Source organism: Phascolarctos cinereus, unplaced genomic scaffold (genome assembly GCF_003287225.1).
Source record: "Phascolarctos cinereus isolate Bilbo 61053 unplaced genomic scaffold, phaCin_HiC Scaffold_8;HRSCAF=390, whole genome shotgun sequence".
Lineage (NCBI taxonomy): Eukaryota > Metazoa > Chordata > Mammalia > Diprotodontia > Phascolarctidae > Phascolarctos > Phascolarctos cinereus.
Window position 1 is genome coordinate 8,672,711 of NW_027556291.1, and position 21,738 is coordinate 8,694,448.

The 21,738-nt window shown below is 41.5% G+C and overlaps 1 protein-coding gene across 2 annotated transcripts in view; it reads left to right on the top strand.

The window, feature by feature from the left end:
- Positions 1 to 21,738, top strand: part of WDR44 (WD repeat domain 44) — an 86,044-nt gene that overhangs the window by 10,130 nt on the left and 54,176 nt on the right. For both annotated transcript variants that reach the window (XM_020963417.2, XM_020963418.2), the window contains exon 2: positions 17,134 to 17,167. In XM_020963417.2, the coding sequence (XP_020819076.1) occupies positions 17,134 to 17,167 (34 nt within the window). The remainder of the gene's footprint in view (positions 1 to 17,133; positions 17,168 to 21,738) is intronic.

Here is a 21,738-nt window from a genome sequence, read left to right on the forward strand (position 1 = left end):
AATGCAATAGTTTGTTCCATCTGCCCAAGACATTGTCCATATGCTGGTGGAGAAGCTATATGAGTTGTGCATTTAACTGTGTGTAATAATCCAGAAAATCGACAGTCTTTAACCACTTGATTTTACCCATGTGAATAGTTAGGCTGAACTCTTAAGTGCTTCTAGATCTCTTTGAGGAGTCTTTTGGAGCTTGATGCAAAACCAGCATGATGCCCTTCACAAATGGAAGCATCTGGAAAACTTCACCATCCTTAGGGAAACCCTCTTTGATTTAGACTGTGAAGTGGATGTCTTCAATGAAAGTAGCAGCTGCCTTTGGCAAGCATTCGATTCGGTTTCTTGTTTTGTGCTCCACCTACTATACTCGGTCTCTGTTAGAGCTTTCAAGAAATTCTCAATAATTCTGATGTCAGGATAGGAGATGCTGCTTTATAACAGAAAAGCAGCACTGGTGTGACTGAATTCCACTGAATGTAGAGTATCTCTTGTGAAAGTCTGCCTGTTCCCTATGATGTTCTCACTGGAGATGCTCTGTGCATATGGAAGCTCATATCCATTTTACTTACATGGAAAAGTAGATTGTTAGGTCAATAGCTGTCATTCTCTCATTTGTATCTTTTTGGTATTAATAACGTGTGTTTTTTAAAAATTTTGATTATAATGTATGAGATTATGTAGTATCTATAGATAGATAGCATATTTGTACATCTGTAATTATATGTGTGTGTCTATGTAGGCACATACGTAATTATTGCAAGTGCATGCCTTACAAAAACGTTCAGCTCTTTGTTAAATAATACATTTCTAGTTTTCCAACGTCTTCTTTCTGTTTGCTCCGGTGCTCCCCCACCCCCCACCCACTTGAGGTCCAGAGATTTGAGTGCACTGTTTGGGGACAGCATAAGCAAATTCAGAAAGTTCCCATACCTGCCAGCGCTTTAGGAAAAAGGCAGAGGACTCAGCTAGGTGATAAACATTGTTCTGTAGGGTTTTCAAATAAGGGAATTTTTCCACTCTTTGTAAGCAGTGGAGGAAGTACCTGTTTGGATGAGATCAAAGCTTCATTGCTCTGTCTGTGTTAACTCTTAACAGAGAAGTTGATGAAACCCTTTTAAGCAGGACGTGGGGAGGGTATTTGGGGTAAATGAGGGTCCTCAAGTAGGCAGGCCAGCCCAGTTGAGCCTTGGAACCCAGGTGTTTGTACTGAAGGTCACCTCTCTTAAGCAATTCCTGTTTTGTTCATGGGTTCTCCTTTCCTTTTTCTGAACCCCCAGGTTCTCTGACAGTGCCATGTTTGGGGTTTTGTCTTATGGTCTTAAAAAGACACAAAAACCCTGGCTCTCATGGTAGCCACTCGCTTGAGTCAGAGCTGCTAGTAGTGTATGTGTTTGGTTTTTTTTGTTTTAAGGCAATTGGGGTTAAGTGACTTGCCCAGGGTCACACAGCTAGTAAGTGTCAAGTCTGAGGTCAAATTTGAACTCAGGTCCTCCTGACTTCAGGGCCGGTGCTCTGTCCACTGCGCCACCTAGCTGCCCCAGTATATATGATTTGTATGTAAGGAGGGCACTATGCTTATTGGTAAATAAATGCATGTTAAATAGCACCATCAAAGCCTTGGGGGAGACTGCACTGTAGTCGTCTTACTACTGCTTTATGTTGCCAATTTCTTCTAAGACCAATGTGGTTGTAATAAAAGGTGTTGGGTGGCCATTCTCCACCAAGTACACACAGATCAATTGGTGCCCTTCTCAGGAATTGTGTTCAAGTGAAGATGCAAACCTTTTCGAGGTGAGATTTTCCAGAAGTGTGGAAACTGCTCTGATTTCATTATTTAAATGTGAACTGCTGGAATTCTATCATAAGGCTAATTCTACCTACAGCTGCAATATCTCATTTGCTGTTAATGAAAGGGAGCAAAGGGTTTTAATTTTTAAAGTGCCCTGGATTTGGAAGCAGTCCCTGGCTTGGAGTCTCTACTCTCCTCCTCTCTTGGTACCCGTGGGTGTGGAGGACACTTCTCTCTCTCTCAGCCCTAGTTTCTTCATCTGTATAATAAGATGGGGTGGAATTGGAAAATTACAAAATAATGTAATGATCTTTTGTCTCCCAAATTACTGGGAAAACCACACTGGACTTGCTATATTGCTAGAAAATGCCTTTTTTATATATTAGCAATTTAAGGTATTGAGGTAAGAATATGGCAATAAAAACCAGGGACACCGATGTGTAGATATGCTCTATATCATTGCAGTATGATGTCTGACTAAAATATCTCCAATTTTCTATTACCTGCCATATTGAGGGACTAGGAGGCTGTGGATTATTAAAGTAATCAAACAGAATACAATCTAATGGGTTTCATTTTATTCCCTCACCCATCCTTTGATGAAGAAGTAGAATAATGACTGGAGGGAGAATGGAGAAAAGCATGGGACCTTGCTGTCTTTCAGATGGAGTGGGCGGCACCTGAATAATGTAATTGACTCCTTTTGGTGTTGCTGGGCAGAGGTGCAATTTGGTTCCAGAGGTACCAATGGCAGCCAGACACCTGCCATGGTTTCCTTCAACCCTTATATTTATCTTCATTCATCATGAGTTTAGAAATTGCCAGCATTTTTACTGGCCAGATTCCCATGAAATATGACTTATTAGATAAATATAGAAAGTCATAGCATGTTAACTGGATAAATTTTCTATAATCTGCCTATAGGAAATCAACCTGACTAGCCCAGTACTGGGATTGACTTCAAAAAAACCTGGGACCTGATCCCTGCTTCTGTGTATGTACCAAAGCACCAGCTCGTCCTGAGGTCTCTGACAGCCTTCTGGGCTGGACGTGAACAATGCTTTTGATAAACCTTTGGAAGCCAAGATGGCTAACATTTAGGTGGTACTTGAAGGATTACCAGATGCCAAACGTCCTCTCCTTTGATCCTCTCAGAAGTGTAAGAATGTGGGCCTTTTTTTTTTTTAAATGAATGCCCTGTTTCAGAATGATGTCACAATAGTGTCCTTAGCCCCTCAAAGAGAATATAAAATCAGGGACAGTGTACTTTTTGTCGAAGTTTTATCAGAAATGAATTCAGATTATTACTGGGAGTGACTTATCACAATCTAATAAGTAATGCTGTGGTGATAATTGCTCTGCACTCGGTTTTCTTTTCCTATCGTCTAACCAAACCGATCACTAAATTGGCCATGTCGTTAGCTGCATGCCTTGTTACGGAACTGTAGTTTTGTTGTTGTTGAGTTGTGTCCAACTCTTTGTGACCCCATTGGGGGTTTTCTTGGCAGTGATACTGGAGTGGTTTGTCATTTCCTTCTCCAGCTCATTTTCCAGATGAGAAAACTGAGGCAAACAGGGTGAAGTGATTTATCCAGGGTCACACAGCTACAAAGTGTCTGAGGCCAGATTTGAACTCAGGAAGGTAAGTCTTCCTAACTCCAGACCTGTAGTTTACCACCTGTCTTATCAGCTAATTTTGTAGAGATCATCATTGCATTGGCTGCTGGGGTACTTTTTAGCCCCCTCAACTCCTGGTCCTGAAGGAATTGCCATCTTTGGGGCAAGGTGGGTAGTGTGAGTGTTAACTTCAGGGTCCAGAAGAGGAAATTAGGCTCAGAAAGGAAGGGATTTGCCCATGGTCGTAACTAGAAAGTATTGGAGTCATTGAAGAACTGTTATGTCAAGTTGTCTTGAGCATTTAGAGTATGAGCCAGTCAATTAACGCCGTAAGAGTATCTTTAATAAAATCCATATGAACATTTCAATATTAGTGATTAATATTTGCATAGTAACTTGATGAGATAGGCCTTAGGACAAGATTGAAAGGACTTTGAACACTCGGGGAAGATCTGGTATCTGGCTCTGTATGCCTTGTGTTCTTGATCACTGCTTACCAGGCTTTCTTTTTTCCCCAACTAGAATTAAGCAGACAACACCTTTGTTGTGGGATCTGGAACCTTGTGGCTCCCAGTTCAGGTTCTTGCTGGTGGTGGGGCTTTGGCTTAGTGTCAAAAGTTTGTTCTTTCTGGCTTCAGGCATCAAAAGGCTGCTCATTTTAATGCTCACTTCAATTCCTTTAACTCGGCCAGTAGTTCTGGTTGTCCTGCTCCAAAACACCTTCCTTGGACCAGCAGCCTCTCTGTTCCACGGAGCAGAGCTTTTTAGATGCCTGTTCAGAGTTTTTCTTCTTGTTTGCTTTGTGGCAAAAACAGATGGAGAAAAAAGCCCCCTCCTCTAAGTGAATGTCTCGAATACTGTGCCCGGTGGTTTCCCAGGTAGCCAGCTGGCTTCCTGCCCTCTGCTGCACTCTGTCTTCTTCCTTATCAATGCCCAGTTTGTGTTGAATAACTTGAGATGGATGGCACCTTTCTCCACCAAGCGGACCATAACCTGACCAAAGACTTTGTAATTGGAACCCAGCTTAACAAAAGGAAGGTATTTTAAACCTGGTGCTAATACCAGTGCGCCTTTCTTCCTCTCCAATATCAAAGGGCCAAGGAGAGGGCTTTTTCAGTTGAATTTCTCTCCTGCACTTTCATCCAAGACTTTAGAGAACAGTGGTCCTACCTGGGATTATTCCCCTCTGACCCATGGCTTCCAGCCAGTGCCATCTCCGTCCAAACAAGGATCTGGTTGCAACTGGCATGAGAAGTCCTGAGTTGAGAGTAGCCGGGGGGAGGGGGGGGGGCGGGGGGGGGGGGGCGCGCTCCAAGAGCTGGCTCTGTATCTTAAGCTTCCTTTAAAAACCTAGCCTTTTCACCACCAGTCCAGGCGTATTGTGATGTAAATAGGTAGTCCTAAGAACCAGGAAATCCAGGGACTCCAAGTACGAGGTTTGATTTTCAAAAACTGCACAGAGGAGAGAATCTCCTAGATTTTTACCACTCATTAATTAGCCCTTTCATTTTTGCCTATGAAAACCTCTTTTTTCAAATCCATTTCCCTGCATGTAACTAGTCTCTTTCGGTTCGGACCCTGCTACCTTAGGCGAGTTCTTGGTGCACACTCCTTTGCTGCTTTATTTCAGTGAGTGGGGAACTGACTGAGATGCAGAGACAGACTTTAGATGCTACTTTTCTGTCATTGCAGGGGCCTCCTCATAGAAGCCTTTCATAGGATCATAGCTCTTGAACTGGAAGACACTTCCGAAGTCATCTTGTTCAACCCTCTCTCTCATTTTACAGAGGAAGAAAGGCCCTGAGAGAGAAAGAAGTTGGCCTGAGGACCTACTGGTCCCCCAAAGTGGCCGAGCTGAGATTGTAACCCAGGCCTCTTGACTGTCTGATTTCCAACCATCATATCCTATCTCAGGATTGAGTGATTCTCAGAATGACAGTACATGTTGTGATAAACTTTGCTAATGAATAACATAAGTTTGTTTAGCTAAAAACAGGTTTTTAAAAATCCTTATTTGGCTTGTCTGTAGTTCAGTTTCATTTGGTACACATTCACCGAGTACCTTTTAACTTCTTGAGCCTTGTATAAATAACACATAGGATTCCATTTGTCTGTAGAAATGATGGGCCTGCTTGATGCAATAGCTGTCAAGAGCTGAGCTCAGTAAAGCAAGCATTAAAACCTTTCTATGCTGTCCTGAGCCTTTGACAATATGTAAATATATATATATATACACACACACACACACACACACACACACACACACACACACACACACACACACATATGTCTAGAGAGAGAGAGAGAGAGAGACAGACAAAGACAAAGAAATAGGTCTGCCTGGAAAAGCATTGTGGTGAGGCTTTTGGAGCACTGTTGACTACCTGGAGCAGTTGCATCGCTAATGTGGTTGCTTCCACACAATGCATTTTAATAGATGCTGGCTTTCAGCACAGGGCCTTGCCCTTCATAAAAGTCCTGCTCAGTTACTGCATCATGGTGTGGAGGTGACTCCGTGGTCTCATGCACTGTGCCAATGGAGCATAAACTCTGGCAAAGTCTACCATCCTGGAAATATTTTCTGTATGGCCCCATTGACCAATTATTTGCTTTTTGAAGGTATAGAGAGGTTCATCACTTGTCTGGACACTAGAAAACAACTCTGTGGTCATAGCTACTCTTGAATCAAAGAAACACAAAATGCCCACCCTCAGTCAAATCAACAGGCATTTATTACGCACTTACTGTGTGCCAGGCCCTGTGCTTAACCCTGAGAATACATATTATGGCCCACTGGCCTGAGGGTATGGTAGAGAGAGAGAGAGAACCAATGTGAGAGAGGGAATGAGTCTGGAGAGTTGTTGCTAGTATGAATATGAGAAGTTCTAGGACAGCTAGGTGGGACAGAGGATAGAGCTCCAGGCCTGGAGTCAGGAAGACCTGAGTTCAAATCTGGCCTCAGACACTTCCTAGTGTGTGACCCTAGGCAAATCATTTAATTCTGTTTGCTTTAGTTTCCTCATCTGTAAAATGAACTGGAGAAGGAAATGATAAAGCTCTCTGGTATCTCTGCCAAGAAAACCCCAAATGGGATCACGAAGGGCAGAACATGAGTAAACAACATGCGAAGTCCTGGGGTAGAATAGAGTGAATTTTCCAGGGTGAGGAGGCTTCTGTGTCATGGTAGATAAAGTCCAGAGAGTCAGGAGTGGATCCCAGGGAGGAATGAAGACGTGGCTGTCCTGGGCATTTTCCTTACAATGGAAAACCCCTCAGCATGGCCTTCTTCTGTTTCAGCAATGATGGCAGCCATGTGGCAGGAAGAGGGGCAGATGGTCCTGAGAATCCCAGTTTTTAGGCCATCTTTAAACATTAACTTTATTTTTGTTATTCTCGATGTGAGATCCTTGTCCAGAGACCAATAAGTCAGTATACTACTGGGGAAAATGAATCTTTTCAATATTGCCATTCTCATTGTAAATGAAACCAGAAGAGATAAGGAACCTGCCACTACATGGAAGGATGGTGCTCAGGTTCTCCCAAGGGTGCTGAAGAAACATTAGACCATGGGACATTTTGTCATTTCATTTCATAATGTTTAGACAAGTGTAAGAAGAAAGACCATCCCGAAGATAATTATGGTTTATGCCCCAACATATGTTATAGGGGAAAAGGAGAGAGGAATTCTTCAAAGAACTTAGGCAAATCCTCCAAATTAAGTCAATGTACATGCTAATATTTGGTGACTTCAGTGCAAAGGTGGACATTTTGGCGGGATGGAGTAAACAGCGGGGTGCCAGAAGGGGAATCCCGGCTCTACTGCTTAACTGCCTGTGTCCTGGACCCTCTTCTTTTTTTGATCTCTGCTATCTGATTTGGTGTCCCCATTAGCTTCCATGAGTTCAACGATTGTCTCTCTGAAGTTGACTCCCAGCTTTATTTAACAGCCCTAACCTCTCTCCTGACCCCCAACCTCACCTCTCCAGTGCCTGTTAGATGTTCTGAACTTGATATCCCATAGATAACTTAAATTCTGCATGTTCACAACTGAACTGCTCTTTCCCCTTTCACTGTCCAGGGGACAGTAACTTTCCTTCACTGTCCAGGGCAGCAGCATCTCCCAGGCCCCCAGGCTCACAATCTCAGGGGTTCGCCTGACTCCTCATTCTCATACCACCTATCCAAGCCGCAGCCAGATCTTGGTGTTTCTACCTTCATGATATCCCTCGTGTCCTCTCCACCCCACTCACACAGCCGCCTCTCCACTTCCTCATCATCTCTCCCCTGGTCTATCGCAACAGCCTCCTGCTCGATCTCTGCACCTCCAGTGTCTGCGTGGATGCCAACGGGATTTTCTATCTACGTGCCATCTCGACCTCCAGCTGTACTGGGCATAGCTTCCTGAGTGATTGTAACAGCCTGAGCCTTCTTGCCGGTTTTCTTCCACTTTGCTGCCCTCTACACATGCTCTATAATCCTACCTGAACACAGCACTGTCTTCCACGTCTGTGCCTTCGCCCTGGCTTTCTCACACGCCTGCGATGTTTTATCGCCTCACTTTAGACTCTTCAGTTCTCGGCTGTTGAGACTTAACTGAAACACAGCCTGTAGGAAGCGTTTTTGCAATCCCTTCCCTCTGAGATTACCTTCCCCCCTACTCTGTTTTATCTTGCATCTACCTATTTATTTATATTTTGTCTCCTGTTAAAATGTAAACTCAAGGGCAGGAATTATTTTGGCCTTCCTTTGTATCTCCAGTGCCTGGCACATGGCAAGCCCTTAATAGATGCTCCTTTGGTACAGCTAGGTGGCACAGCACATACAGCTCAGGAAGACCTGAGTTCAAATCTAGTCTGAGACACTAGCTGTGTGAACCTGGATAAGTCTTTTACCCTAAGCCTCTCTCTCTGCCTCAATTTCCTCAATTGTAAAAAGACATAATAATAGTGCCTACCTCCCAGAGTTGTTGTTGAGATCAAATGTAATACTATTTATAAAATGCTTAGCATAGTGCCTGGCACATAGTAGGCAGTTAATAAACGCTTGTTCCCTTCCTGCCTTTGATACCTCTGTAACCCCGGGCAAGTTATTTAACCTCTCTGGGCCTCAGTGTCTTCCTCTATAAATTGAAAATATTGGACTAGATGACTTTGAAGGTCCCTGTCAACTCTAAATCTAGCATCCTGTGATGATAAGGAGTCAGAGGAAATATGGTTCAAAAATATTCAAGGAGAGAGGTCAAAGGCTCATAGATGTACCCTTGCTTTATGGCTGTATGTCAGGGATACTTTCAGTTGAATTGAAAGTTATACAAGATTTTTGTTTCAAACAATGCAATTCAAGTCTTTCTTAACCGTGGGAGCTTACATTTTACTGGGTGAGGTACAAGGATCTAAGAAAATCATTACAAAATTTTTATAAAGTAATGGGCAGAAGAGGTTGCATTAACAACCTTAGATAAGCATCAGGAAATATTTGGGCAGATCCAAAGGGCAGCTGAGAGCAGCTAGGTGGCGCAGTGGATAGAGTTCCAGCCTTGGAGTCAGGAGAACCTGAGTTCAAATTTGACCTCAGACACTTGACACTTACTAGCTGTGTGACCCTGGGCAAGTCACTTAACCCTAATTGCCTCACTGAAGGAAAAAAAAGATTATAAAGATTTGGGGCAGCTAAATTTGGGGCAGCTAGGTGGCACAGTGGATAGAGCACCGGTCCTGAAGTCAGGAGGACCTGAGTTCAAATCTGGCCTCAGACCAAACACTTGACACTTACTGGCAGGGTGACCCAGGGCAAGTCACTTAACCCCAATTGCCTTTAAAAAAAAAGCCAAAGGGCAACCCAGCTGAGCCCCAAAGGGAACTAGGGGAAAGCATTCCAAGTGTGGGTGACAGCCCATGCAGAGCATAGTCAGAAGACCAAACGGCCTGTCTGAGGAACAGCAGTTGATGGCATGGCATTAGCAAAACCTAGTGCTTGGTCACTGCTCCAACTGGGGAGGTGGTAACCTGCTCTGGAGCTGTTGGTGACAATCTTATTTGTGTAAATGGACAGATTGTAAGCTCCTTGAAGGCAGGGAATGTCTTTTCATTGTTGTCCTTGTATGCATAAGACCTTGCACATAGCAGGTGCTTAATAAATGCTAATTGAAGTGTGATAGCTACCTATAGGTACAAAAAAGATGAGGAATTAAGTCCCAAAGTTGACCAAGATTTATTTTTAATGTAGATTTTCTCTGGAAGCAGCATCAAAAACTGGCTTTACCCTTGAGCTATAGCAATCAAGACAAATGGAGGATTCTGGGGGTTTAGTGAGTCAGTCTAGAGCTAACTTTGCCACAAGAGACCAGGGATACTCACAAGACTTTATTTAAAGTAATAAATGCTTGTTGGTCTGAGACTGGATTTGAACTCAGGTCCTCCTGACTCCAGGGCTGGTGCTCTATCCACTGTGCCACCTAGCTGCCCCCTTGTTATGTTTTTTAAAGTGAGAGAATGCAAATTTGGTCAAATGGTGTTCTACAATGCACCAAGTATGACTGTCCATCTTTAAGCTTTCTGGAATATAAATCATAATATTTACAAATTTTCTGTAGTTTGCAGCTTTTACATGTGGCATTTTCTTCCAGTGAGGCATACTGTGCTTTGGAGCATAAACTGGAATTAATTGCAGTACTTATTTAGTAGAAACATCGGCTCAGCTGGGATGACAGAGGTTACAACAAAGATTTGGGCATTTTCCCAGGAAAATGTACTGATCTTTAGCCCATAAGAAAATGAGATTTAATTTGCTATACGTGGGAACTTTTTCATTGGAAATTTTCCCAGATAATTTTTTTATATATAAAAGTAGAATGCCTTTCCAATTTTGGTTCTACATATGCTTTTCCAGTTTGTATGTTTCATGTAGGATAGCCCACATCAAAAGGAATCCAGTGATCTATGTGTGACCCCTAGGCACCAGGGTCCCAAGTATAATGGGAACTGGGTTTATCTGAATCAGGGGTGGGGAATCTGTAGCCTTCTAGGTCCTCAGGTGCGGCCCTTTGACTGAATCCAAACGTCACAGAACAAATCCCCTTAATAAAAGAATTTGTTCTATACAAGTTGGACACAGTCGAAAGGCTGCACCCAAGGACCTAGAAGGTCACATGTGACCTAGAGGCAGAAGGTTCCCCATCGCTGATCTAAATACTTGTAGCTCCGCTTAGCATCTGGCAATGCAGCAGGGTTGAAATCCCCCACACTCTCTGAAACTGAAGGTTTTTTATCTACCAAAGCATATTCTTCTCCCTTCACATCTCCACGGAGTTCCTCTCTTACCCAGATGCCAAGCAAACATCAAGGATATCTTGCCTTTTTTCACCTTTTCTGTGATGTCTTTGGCCTACCATGTGCCCAGTGTGATCTTTGAAAAACAAACTCCTGTGTCTTGCTGGCGGTGACCTCACTGGGCACCATCAGGATCATGCCCTCTGACCTAGGCCTTGAGTTCAGTTACAATCTCTGTGGTGATGATTGTTCCATACATCCAGCTCGAACCTCTCTCCTGAGTGCTAGTCCTGAATCACCGGCTGCCTTACCAGCCTTTTCCATCCAGATTTCCTATAGGCATTTCAAATTCATGTCCAAAGCAGAATTGATAATCTTTCTCCCACCCGCTTCCTAGTACCGTATAGGGCACCACAATCCTAAACACCTAGGTTTGCAAGCTCACTGTCATCGTTGACTCCTAACCCTAACCCTAAATGCGCACTCTCATTCACCTCCCAGGTCCAAACTTCTGTCTGCATGTCACTTTCATACATCCCCTTCTCTGCACGGGCATAGCTGCCACCCTGGGTCAAGCCTTTTCACCTCAAGTCTTTCCCCTCTCCAGGCCTTCTTCTATACAGCTGCCAAAACAATTTTCAGAAAGCACAGATCTAATCGTGTCTTTACCCCTGCTCAAGAAGCTGCAGTGGCTTCCTGCTGCCTCTCAGCTGAGCTATAAACACCATTGGGTGTTTAAAGCTCTTTGGAACACAGCCCCTTCCTACCTTTCCAGTCTTTTTACACTTTATTCCCCTTCATGAGCTCTGTGCTCCAGCTGCAACAGGCCATTTCCCATCTGGGTACCTTCATGCAAGCAGCAACTACATGTCTAGAATGCTCTCCCTGCTCCCCTTCTCCCATCCTCTTGGAATTCCTGGTTTCCCTCAAGCCTCGGCTCAAATGCCACTTTTTACATCAAGTCTTTCCTGGTCCTTGAGGCTTCTGCTAGCATATTCCCTCCCTCATAACCATGGTATTCATTTTGTCTCCCTCATTAAATCGTAAGCTTTTCTAAGGCAGGAGTTGATTCACTTTTGTCTGTATCTTCAGCATCAAACATACTGTCTGGTACATAGTAGGCACTTCTGCGTGATTGTTATTTGCTTGACCTTGCCTGGTACCCAGTAGTTTGCCATTTCTTTGAGCTTCAAAGAAAAGTTCTCCCTGCCCCTTGTAGTGAGAGAATTCTTTCTCATAAGCTTTCCTGTTTCTTGAGATAAAATGATTATAAAAAAAATACTCTTCAGGCTAAACTGTTCCAGAGATTAGCCACAGCTACTGAAGTGAAGTTCGGAAATTACTGAGAGCCTTGGGTCTGGGCCAACTCTTTCATCTTCCGCCTCCCCTCCCCTCTTTATTCCCTGTTCCTGGTTCCTGCCACTTCCACAGCTTGGGTGAGGGGGAGGAATTGGGAGTCCACAACACCAAGTAATTAATTTTGATCTTGGTTCTAGGAATCAATATAACAGTTTGTTTTTTAATGAATACCGTGAAAACCATAGACTTTTAGATTTCAGAGGTACCTTGGAGGTCATCTGGTCATTGGATCATAGATTCAGAGCTTGAAGGGACTTCATGTAGTTCTTCCCTCTCATTTTATAAAGAAGAGGAGACTGAACCCCAAGAGAAGTCTAGTGACTCATCCAAGGTCATACAAGTGGTTGAATGATCTTTCTGCTGTACCAGCTGCCTCTCCATGTGCTACAGATGAGGAAGTTCCAGGGACTTGTCTTCAACAACGGGAGAGCCAAGACTAGAAGCCAGGTCACTTGACACTAACAGCGCCCTTCCTTCTCTGTTCTGGGTGAGAGTTGTGCTTATGCACCCTAACAGTCTGAACCAGTTCTGCCAATAGCGCTCACGTCTAGAGGGTTTGAAGGGTTAGGAGATGAATTCTAGATATTAGCTTATTTGTTACTCAAAGCAATTCTGTGAGGTGTTGTTATAGCTGCAGAAACAGAGGCTCTGTGGGGCTAAGTGACTAGACCAGGAGTGGGGACCCTGCCTCCAAGCCACAGGTTCCTCATCCCTGGACTAGACCTTCCTGATTCCAAGCTTACTCATTGCTCTTTCTGTTCTATCATGCCTCTTCTCAAGAGGAAAGAACTCCGGATTTGGAGTTTGAGGAGTTGGAGTCAAATCCTAACTTCACTTACTACCTCTGTGACCGGGGGCAGGTCCCTGTACCTTTCTAGGTTGTTGTGGTTGTTGTTTTAATGAGTAATGGGGTGGGAGCAACAGTTAGATCAGATGATCTTTAAGATTCTTTCCAGCTCTAAATCCCATGATTGCATTCTCTCCATCTTGAAATTGAAAAAACACAGCAAGAAATGGCTTGTCCACCTATTCAGTACAAATCCGAGAATTGGGCAATGAGGAAAAAGGCCTCTGAGTAACCAAAATGAAAGTCACATAATCTTTTAAGAGGACGGGAATAAATGTTTATATAGTGCCTACTGTGTGCAAGGCACTGTGCCTTAAGCTGATGTATTTGGAGGCCCTCATGCCTTCACTAAGGTCTGATCAAATCTTAGTTGCGACACAATCCTAACCTATATTAGTTATTTGCTTTTCCATCCCAGAAAAGATTGGAAGCAGTAAATTAGAATCTGTCATCTTTCAGAGGCACCATTTATGACAGCAAGAAGGGACAACTGAAAATTCATAAACAAAAGAGGAGACGAAATCAAAGCATAGTGGTCTGGGACTGTTTATTATAAAATCTAAGAACGCTTCAGAGCCCAGTAACAGCCGAAGGCACCATTTGAGAATAATTGATGTTTTAATTTAATATAATAGTTTAATTTAATGACCGTGTGTCACTGAGAAAAGGTTAAATTGTGTTGTTACACCCTGCCTTAATAAGGCAGGAATCTGTATAATCCATTTTAGATGGATTCGATTAAAATTAGTTAAAATAGAAAAGGTTTGGCTATTTTAAAGATCTAAGTCGTAGTCATCTAGGAAGTGTATGTTTGCGTGGAACACTCTCTTCCCTGGTAGTGCTTGCTGTGAACAAGAACTATATTACTTGAGTTTTGTCAATAGATGAGTTCCAGGGTATCGAATCTTAATCTGTTCGATCTTCTTGGAACCTGTCAAATGCTTTGACTTCCTCCTGATGCAGTGCTAGCTAGCATCACAAACAAACAATCATGTAAGCCCTCATTTCAAGATGCTAAATCAAAAAAGACTGCTAACTTAGGAAAAGAGTATCTACCTGGGACCAGTCCCATTACGTTGGCATTCTCTTGGCACAAACAAATGCCTTTGGTCACCTTTGCAAATTGTGTTTCTCCCCCCTACTTTTAACTAGAAACTAATGTTCTTTTGATGGATCAAAGGATAACTTAATTATGCCCTCTTTAACAAAATAACCATTTTTAAAAAATTTGTGGTTTATAATTCGAAAGTGATCATGACATGGAGCCAGTGTTAAAAATGTCCAAGTGGATGTCTCACCGAATTTACTTTGCATCTAGGAGCCAACCTGGAACGTAGTCAGATGATTCCCTATTCTAGGAAAGTTAGTGTTCTAGCTGGGAGGTTGGGACGAGACAGCATCCATCTTGAAAAGGAAAGCTCTACCAGGGTGACTGTGAGAGCTTACAGAAAAGGGTTTAAGAATGTTCTGTCCAGGTTTAAAAGAGATTGTTGAACATATCTTGTCAGGGAACTTCCTGGGCCACACATGGTGGGAGGACCCAGGCCTTGGGGGAGAGCTTTTGTGGTTATTTGGGCATCTCTTCCTCTAGGACTAAAGCTCAAGCCAGGCTCGGGGCAAGTAAGGGCTTGCCTCAGGCCCTAGGAACCTCTAGCTGGGCCTACTGGTACTCAAACTAAGTGATGCTATTTAGTGCTGTTATTTCTTTTCACCTCAATGGTCTAGTAAAACATGAATTCCTAGAATGTAAGCTCCATGAGGACCGGGATCCTGTCTTTTTCATTTTCAAGTCTTCACCTAGTGTTGTATTCTGCGTATTAGTAGGCACTTACTCAGTGTTTATTTAATTGGATACACATGCAGGGCAAGGAAAAAAAAACCCCACACTTGTGTATTTTCAAGCAAAATTGTCCCCAGTATTCTAGATGTCAGATCTGAGTATGAGGCTTAGTGTTGGCTATGAAAAGAGCAGAACCGTACAAGTTTGAAGTGGGTTCTTTCTCCCCAGGCTCCAAGCTGAGCACCAGCGCCTGAGAACTCCTGAGGCCCTGGAATGGATTCCTTAGGGAGCAAGGCCATCTGTTTACCTTAGACATGTACAGTTTATTAAAGATGAGCCTCTCAGTCAGGAAGCCCGGGATTCTAACCAAACCTCTGACACCCCCTGGAGCCACTCTGGGCAAATCCCCTCAGTGCCCTAAGCACCCACCTCTCCCAAGACTCATAAGTTGGAGAAGAACTGCCCCATCCACATTGGTAGAGAGAGTTTCCTCACACTGACAAGATCATAGGTGTACATACTCAGCACAAAGTATGGCACAAGGAGTTAGGAAGCAGTGACCATGTTAAGGTATCACAGCCAGCTCCATGGATATGTAGCCTCTCCAGTGCCAGCTGGGAACTGGCAACCTGTGGGACAGTGACTGGCCTACATCAGCCCAGAAAGGTCAGTAACGAGAGATGAGTGATGGTCTTCTACCCTCTCAAAATCATCAAAATACACAAACAACTTATATGTGCTGGGATTAAGAAATCTCATGCCCTCTTTTTGGTGAGCTGAGGTGGGAGTCCTTTCTCCTGTTGTGCATGCACTTCTGTATCTTCCTCATCTTCCAGCATCTCATACCCTTCTGCCTTCTCTTCTTACTGTCTCCTCCTGTGGGAATGAGATATATTTGAATGTTGGTTTTTTCCCAATGTTGTTACCCAAATGTTATTACTGGTATTCTTATGTAGGAGAAAGCCATGGTGTCCTGGGCATGTAGCTCAGACTCCCAACTCTCCTGCTTCCTCATTGTGTGGCTTTGGACAAGTCATTTTGCTTCTCAGGGCCTCCCTCCTCTGTAAAATGAAAGATTTGGATTAGCCGATCTCAGAGGTTCCTTGTAACTCTGAGTCCTGTGCCTTAGAAGCTTAGTGTTCCATTGGCGATGATCTTTTTTGTTTTTGGGAACTGACTTGAGGTTGTGCTCACTTCTTAGAATGCAAACTCTTATTTTGGTCTCGTATGAATGTAGGAAGCAGTTTGAGATCTATGATAAGAAATGTGTATTTCTAGAACTGAAGCTGATAATCTTAGGGAAACCCCTTGTTTACTGCATAGAAAAGTTGCTTTATTGTTAGAAGTTGTCCTAAATTATGATGATTTCTTCAGTGTTTATGCTTCTTAATAGATAATTTCTACTCCTTAGTAAAGGGTACTTAACCTAGAGCTCATGAAATTGGTTTTTTAAAAAATATATTTTGATAATTTTATTGTAACTGATTTCCTTTGTAATCCTATGCATTTTATTTTATGATTTTTAAAGTATTATTCAGAGTGGAGATTCATAGATTTCTCCAGATTGCCAAAATGGTCTGTAATGTGACAAAGATTATGAACTCAGGTGTTACTAGATGGTTTTATAAATTGCTGAAGCTAAAAAGAAAAATATCAGCTTATAGTGATGAAGCTCTCATTGGAAATAAGTCATATGCTACATTAGCAGATACTTAAAATGGAAGAATGGAAAGGTGATTATGTCATAGTCCAGTGAATGGGAGTCAGGAGAAGTAGGTTCAAGTCCTGGTTCTGTTATTTACTATCTATGTATCCATAGATAAGTTATTTAGAACCTCTTTCAACCTCAGTTTCCTAATCTGTAAGATAAGGATGATAATTGCTAATTGCCTGACTGGATTAAAAAAAGCATAAAGCACTTTCTAAACTTTAGAGCCCTATGTAAATATCTTACTGTTACCTAGACCCATAGGTTTGTAGTGCTAGGACCAGCCAAGGTAATTTGGAAGAGGCTCATCACTGGCTTGGTCACAAGGTAAGGAGTTTTTCGGCCTTTACAGTTCTCTAAAGCCTCTCCACCAAGGCACAGAATAGGTGGTGATTTGCTTTAGTAATAGGAATCCACATGTAATTGCTAAGGGATAAATGGCCATTTTCAAGGAGGTCTCTAATGGATGACCCCTCAAAATCTGTGCTTGGCCCTGTTTTGTTAATCGTTTTCATCAGTGATCTTAGATAAAGGCTTAGCTGGCATACTTGCATCCCTAGATGACACAAAGCTGGGAGGGAGAGTTAACACACGTGACCATCAGGATCAAAAAAGAATCTCAGCCACTAGAATGTTGGGTCACATATAATAACATGTTGTTGAAAATTCCATTTTGTATTTTGGAGTAGAGTCTGTATAGGAGCCTTATTAGATATAGAGGAGTTTTTACTACCCACTTACATCTTTTTGCTTTTGTTTCATCAACAGGTCCCCAACAAAGATTGGGTTTCCAACCTTGAAGGTAAGTTGTACTTTGTGAAACATGTGTGCTTCTTCAGATTTTGTGCAGTGTTGTCCAGGCTTCCATCTTTCCTTTCTGCTTTTTTCTAGATCATCCATTACTCCCTAACAGCATTAACATGCCCTCCAGCCCTTAGCATGGCCTGGCTTGCCTCACAGCATTGTGAGGCAAACACATTAAAGCATTACCCAACTGCAGCTAGTATAATATTCTGTTATTTGTTCTTTTATTTATTGATCCAGGCCTGTGGTTTCATTAGTGTAAGGAACTCTTAGTGTGGAAACATCTTTCCCTAATGCAGATTGGCAACTCTAGAGTAACCCTTGGGACACTGCAAAGTTAAGCCACTTACCTATGGCCATACATTTGGTATAACTCAGGTCTTCTTTATTCCAAAGCCAGCCCTTTATGCAATATGTGAAGCTGTCTTTTCTAAAAAATATTATTTTTTTACTGGATGTATAAATAGGTGCTCTAGAAATGTCTGAGCCTAAATATTCCATGCTAATATAGGGTAGAGATAAACACTGGACTTGTGACTTCCTTGGTGTAGGAACCTTCCTGGTGAGGACTGTTGTTCCCCTACTCTGCGCATCTTCCCCGGCCCATCCAGGGAAGCACCTTCTCTCCCATGTAGAGTCTTAACAAGTCATCAAGAGTATGTGTCAGAGGCAGGGCTTGAACCGATGTTTCCTGGTTTGGAGGCTGGCCAGCTGGTCATTAGAATGTAAGCTCTTTGAAGTCAGGGACCGTCTAGCTTGCTTTTGTATGCCAAGCTATGTCTTCTAGTAACCACTTCCATTTTTGTAGATCTATGATGGTTACAAAGAAGTGTTCTCATTACAACTCTGAGGTGAGTTGTACAAGTAATAAGTGTTTGTTGAATTGAAATATTATTATTATTATCCTCTTTTTACAGATGAAGGAACTGAGACTCAGAGCAATAAAGCAAGTTGCTAAGGTTCTTAGAGCTAGTAAATGTCAGCTAGCCTTTGACGACCTTCTCTCCCATTTCTTCAGACACAAAGCCCAGTCCTCTCCTACTATATTACACTGGGGTATGTGTATGGGGGGATCTCTTCACCCATCTTGACAAGGATACTTTTTTCTTTTAAAATTAATATTCCAGGGGCAGCTAGGTGACGCAGTAGATAGAGCTGAAGTCAGGAGGACCTGAATTCAAATCCGACCTCAGACCAAACACTTAACACTTACTAGCTGTGTGACCCTGGGCAAGTCACTTAACCCTGATTGCCTAAAAAAAAAAATTAGTGTTCCATTAACCAATATATAAAACGAAGATCGGTATGCACTGGAGAGAACCTGGAGCATATATGGAATAAATCTGCCTATTGGGATTCTGTGACACAACCTTCTACATATTTACATCATGCTGCCTCTCTTAGAACCAGGCACTTGGACATGAACCTAGGCCCACGGTTTTGCCCAGTCACTTAGTTGCTGTGTGACTTCAGTGACTATTGACACAGATGCTGACTTTCTCACCTTTTTAGTCTTTGAGAATGGTCCAATGGGATTTTTGACAAAAATAATAGGCAGGATCTTTTCCACATATTGTTTTCTATAAGATATCTTTCCCATCTTCATTTCACTTAGTTGACAGAAAGATGTAAGGAATACATGATCCTGCAATTGTACATTACATACACACACACACACACACACACACACACACACCCCAGCATTTGACCGCAAAAAAATGTAGTCTTAAAGGTTCTCCACAGTTGAGTACAGAAATTCATATTGCTTGGTAGAGAAGTAGGAGGGAAAGGAACTAAGCAAAGGGCAGGAGTGGGGAGTGGTATAAGAGGGAAGGAAGACTAAGAGAGGTGACAGGGTTAAAAAGAGAAGGATAAACAGAAGAAAATAGGATGGATAGAAATGCACGGTTAATAGTCTTAACTGTCAATGTGAATGGGATGAATTAGCTCATAAAATGGAAGTGGATAGCAGAATGGATTAGAAACCAAAATCCAGCAATATGTTTTTTACAAAAAACACACCCAAAACAGAAAGACACACACAGAGTTAAAATAAGAAGCTGGAGCAGAATCTGTTCTGCTGTAGCTGAAGTAAAAAAGGGCAGGGGTAGCAATCATGATCTCAGACAAAGCAAAAACAAAAATAGATCTAATTAAAAGAGATGACCAAGGAAACTACATTTTGCTAAAAGATACCCTACACAATGAATTAATATCAGTATTGAACATATATGTACCACATGGTATAGCATCCAAATTCTTGAAGGAAAAGTTGAGTTACAGGAGGAAATAGACAGTAAGACTGTACTAATGTAGGACCTCAGTTTATCCCTCTTAGACCTAGCTATATCTAACCATAAAATCCACAAGAAAGAAGTTAAAGAGATGAATAGAATAGATAGATAGATAGATAGATAGATAGATAGATAGATAGATAGTTTTAGCTGTGCATGACACCTTCACAAAAATTGACCATGCATTAGGGCACAAAAACTTCACAAACAAATGCATAAATATTAAATACATCATTTCTGACCATAATGCAATAAAAAATACATTAAGTAAAAGACTTTTGAAGCGTAGGTTAAAGATTAATTGGAAACGGTGTAACTTAATCTGACAGGTTGAGTCAAAGAACAAATCACAGAAATAATCAGTTTCATTAAAGATAATGACAACAGTGAGACAACATACCAAAATTTGTGGGATGCATCCAAAGCATTTATATGGAAATTTGTATCTGTAAATTCTTATATCTTATATATGAAAGAAAGAGTAGATCAGTGAAGTGGGAAGGCAACTACAAAAACTAGAAAAAGGACAATTTAAAAATCCCCAAGTAAACAATAAAATAGAAATACTGAAAATGAAAGAGATTAATAAAATTGAAAGTTTAAAAAAAAATTAAACTAATAAGTAAAACTAGGAGCTGGTTTTATAAAAAAAAAACAACAATAAAATAAATAAACCATTGGTTTATTTTATGTATTGATTTATTTTATTTATTGATTAATCAATAAGTTGATTAAAAAAAGAAACATCCCCAATTTACCAGTATCTAGAATGAAAAGGATGAATGTGCAACCAGTGAAGATGAAATTAAATTAATTATTAGGAGCAGTTTTGTGCAACTAGTAGATGTTAGTGGGGTAAGAACTCACTGTTTGTCAAAAACTCCTGGGAAAACTGGAGAGAAGTCTGTCAGAAAGAAACTAGGCATACAGCAACATCTCACGTTATATACCAAGGTAACCTCCAAATGGGTACATGATTTAGATGTAAAGAGTAATCTCATAAGCAAATTAATGAGCCATGGAGGAAATAACCTATAAGATCTATAGATAGAGATTCATGACCGAACAAGAGATAGAGAGGTTCACAGGAGGTAAGACAGGTAATTTTGATTACATAAAATTTAAAAGATTTTACACATACATAGTATGCATAATGTAGCTAAAATTAGAAGAAGCAGGAAACTGGGGGAAAAAACTTTGCATCAGATTTCTCTGATAAAGGTTTCATTTCTCAAATATATAGGAAACTGAGCCAAATTTATAAGAATAAGAGCCATTCCCCAATTGATTAAGTGCTCAAGGATATGAACAGGCAGTTTTCAGAAGAAGAAATCAAAGCTATCAGTAGCCATGTAAAAAAATGCTCTAAATCACTAATCATTACAGAAATAAAAATTAAAATAACTCTCAGGTACCACCTTATACCTATCAGATTGACTAACATGACAGAAAAGGAAAATGGTAAATGCCAGAGGGGATGTGGGAAAATAGGTACACTGTTACACTGTGAGTAGATCTGTGAAGTAGACCAACCATTCTGGAGAGCAATTTGAACTGTGCCCAAAAAGCTATTAAACTATGATCCGGCAATATTGCTAGTAGGTTTGTACCTGAAAGAAATAAATGAGAAAGAAAAAGTACCCATATATACAAAAATATTTAGAGCAGTTTTTTTTTTTTTGTGGTGGCAAAAAGTTGGAAACTGAAGGGATGCACATCATTTGGGGAATGGCTAAACAAGTTATAGTATGTGAATGTGATGGAATACTGTTGTGCTATAAGAAATGATGAAGGAGCACCAGCCCTGAATTTAGGAGGACCTGAGTTCAAATCCGGCCTCAGACACATAACACTTACTAGCTGTGTGACCCTGGGCAAGTCACTTAACCCCATTGCCTACCCCCCCCAATAAATAAGTAATACGTAAGTAAATAAAAGAAACGAAATTAACCCCATTGCCTGCCCCCCCAATAAATAAATAAGTAAATAAAAGAAACGAAATGATGAAGGGAATAGTTTGAGAAAAACTTGGAGAGACATACATGCATGCATACATAGATACATACATACCTATAAACATACATACATGTATACGTCTGTGTATATATGTGTGTGTGTGTGTGTGTGTGTGTGTACATATATATATATATATATATGAACTGATGCAAAGTGAAGTTAGCAGAACCAGGAGAACAATTTACACAGTAATGGCAATGTTGTAAAGATAATCAACTGTGAAAAAAACTCATTAATTCTGATCAATACAATGACCAAC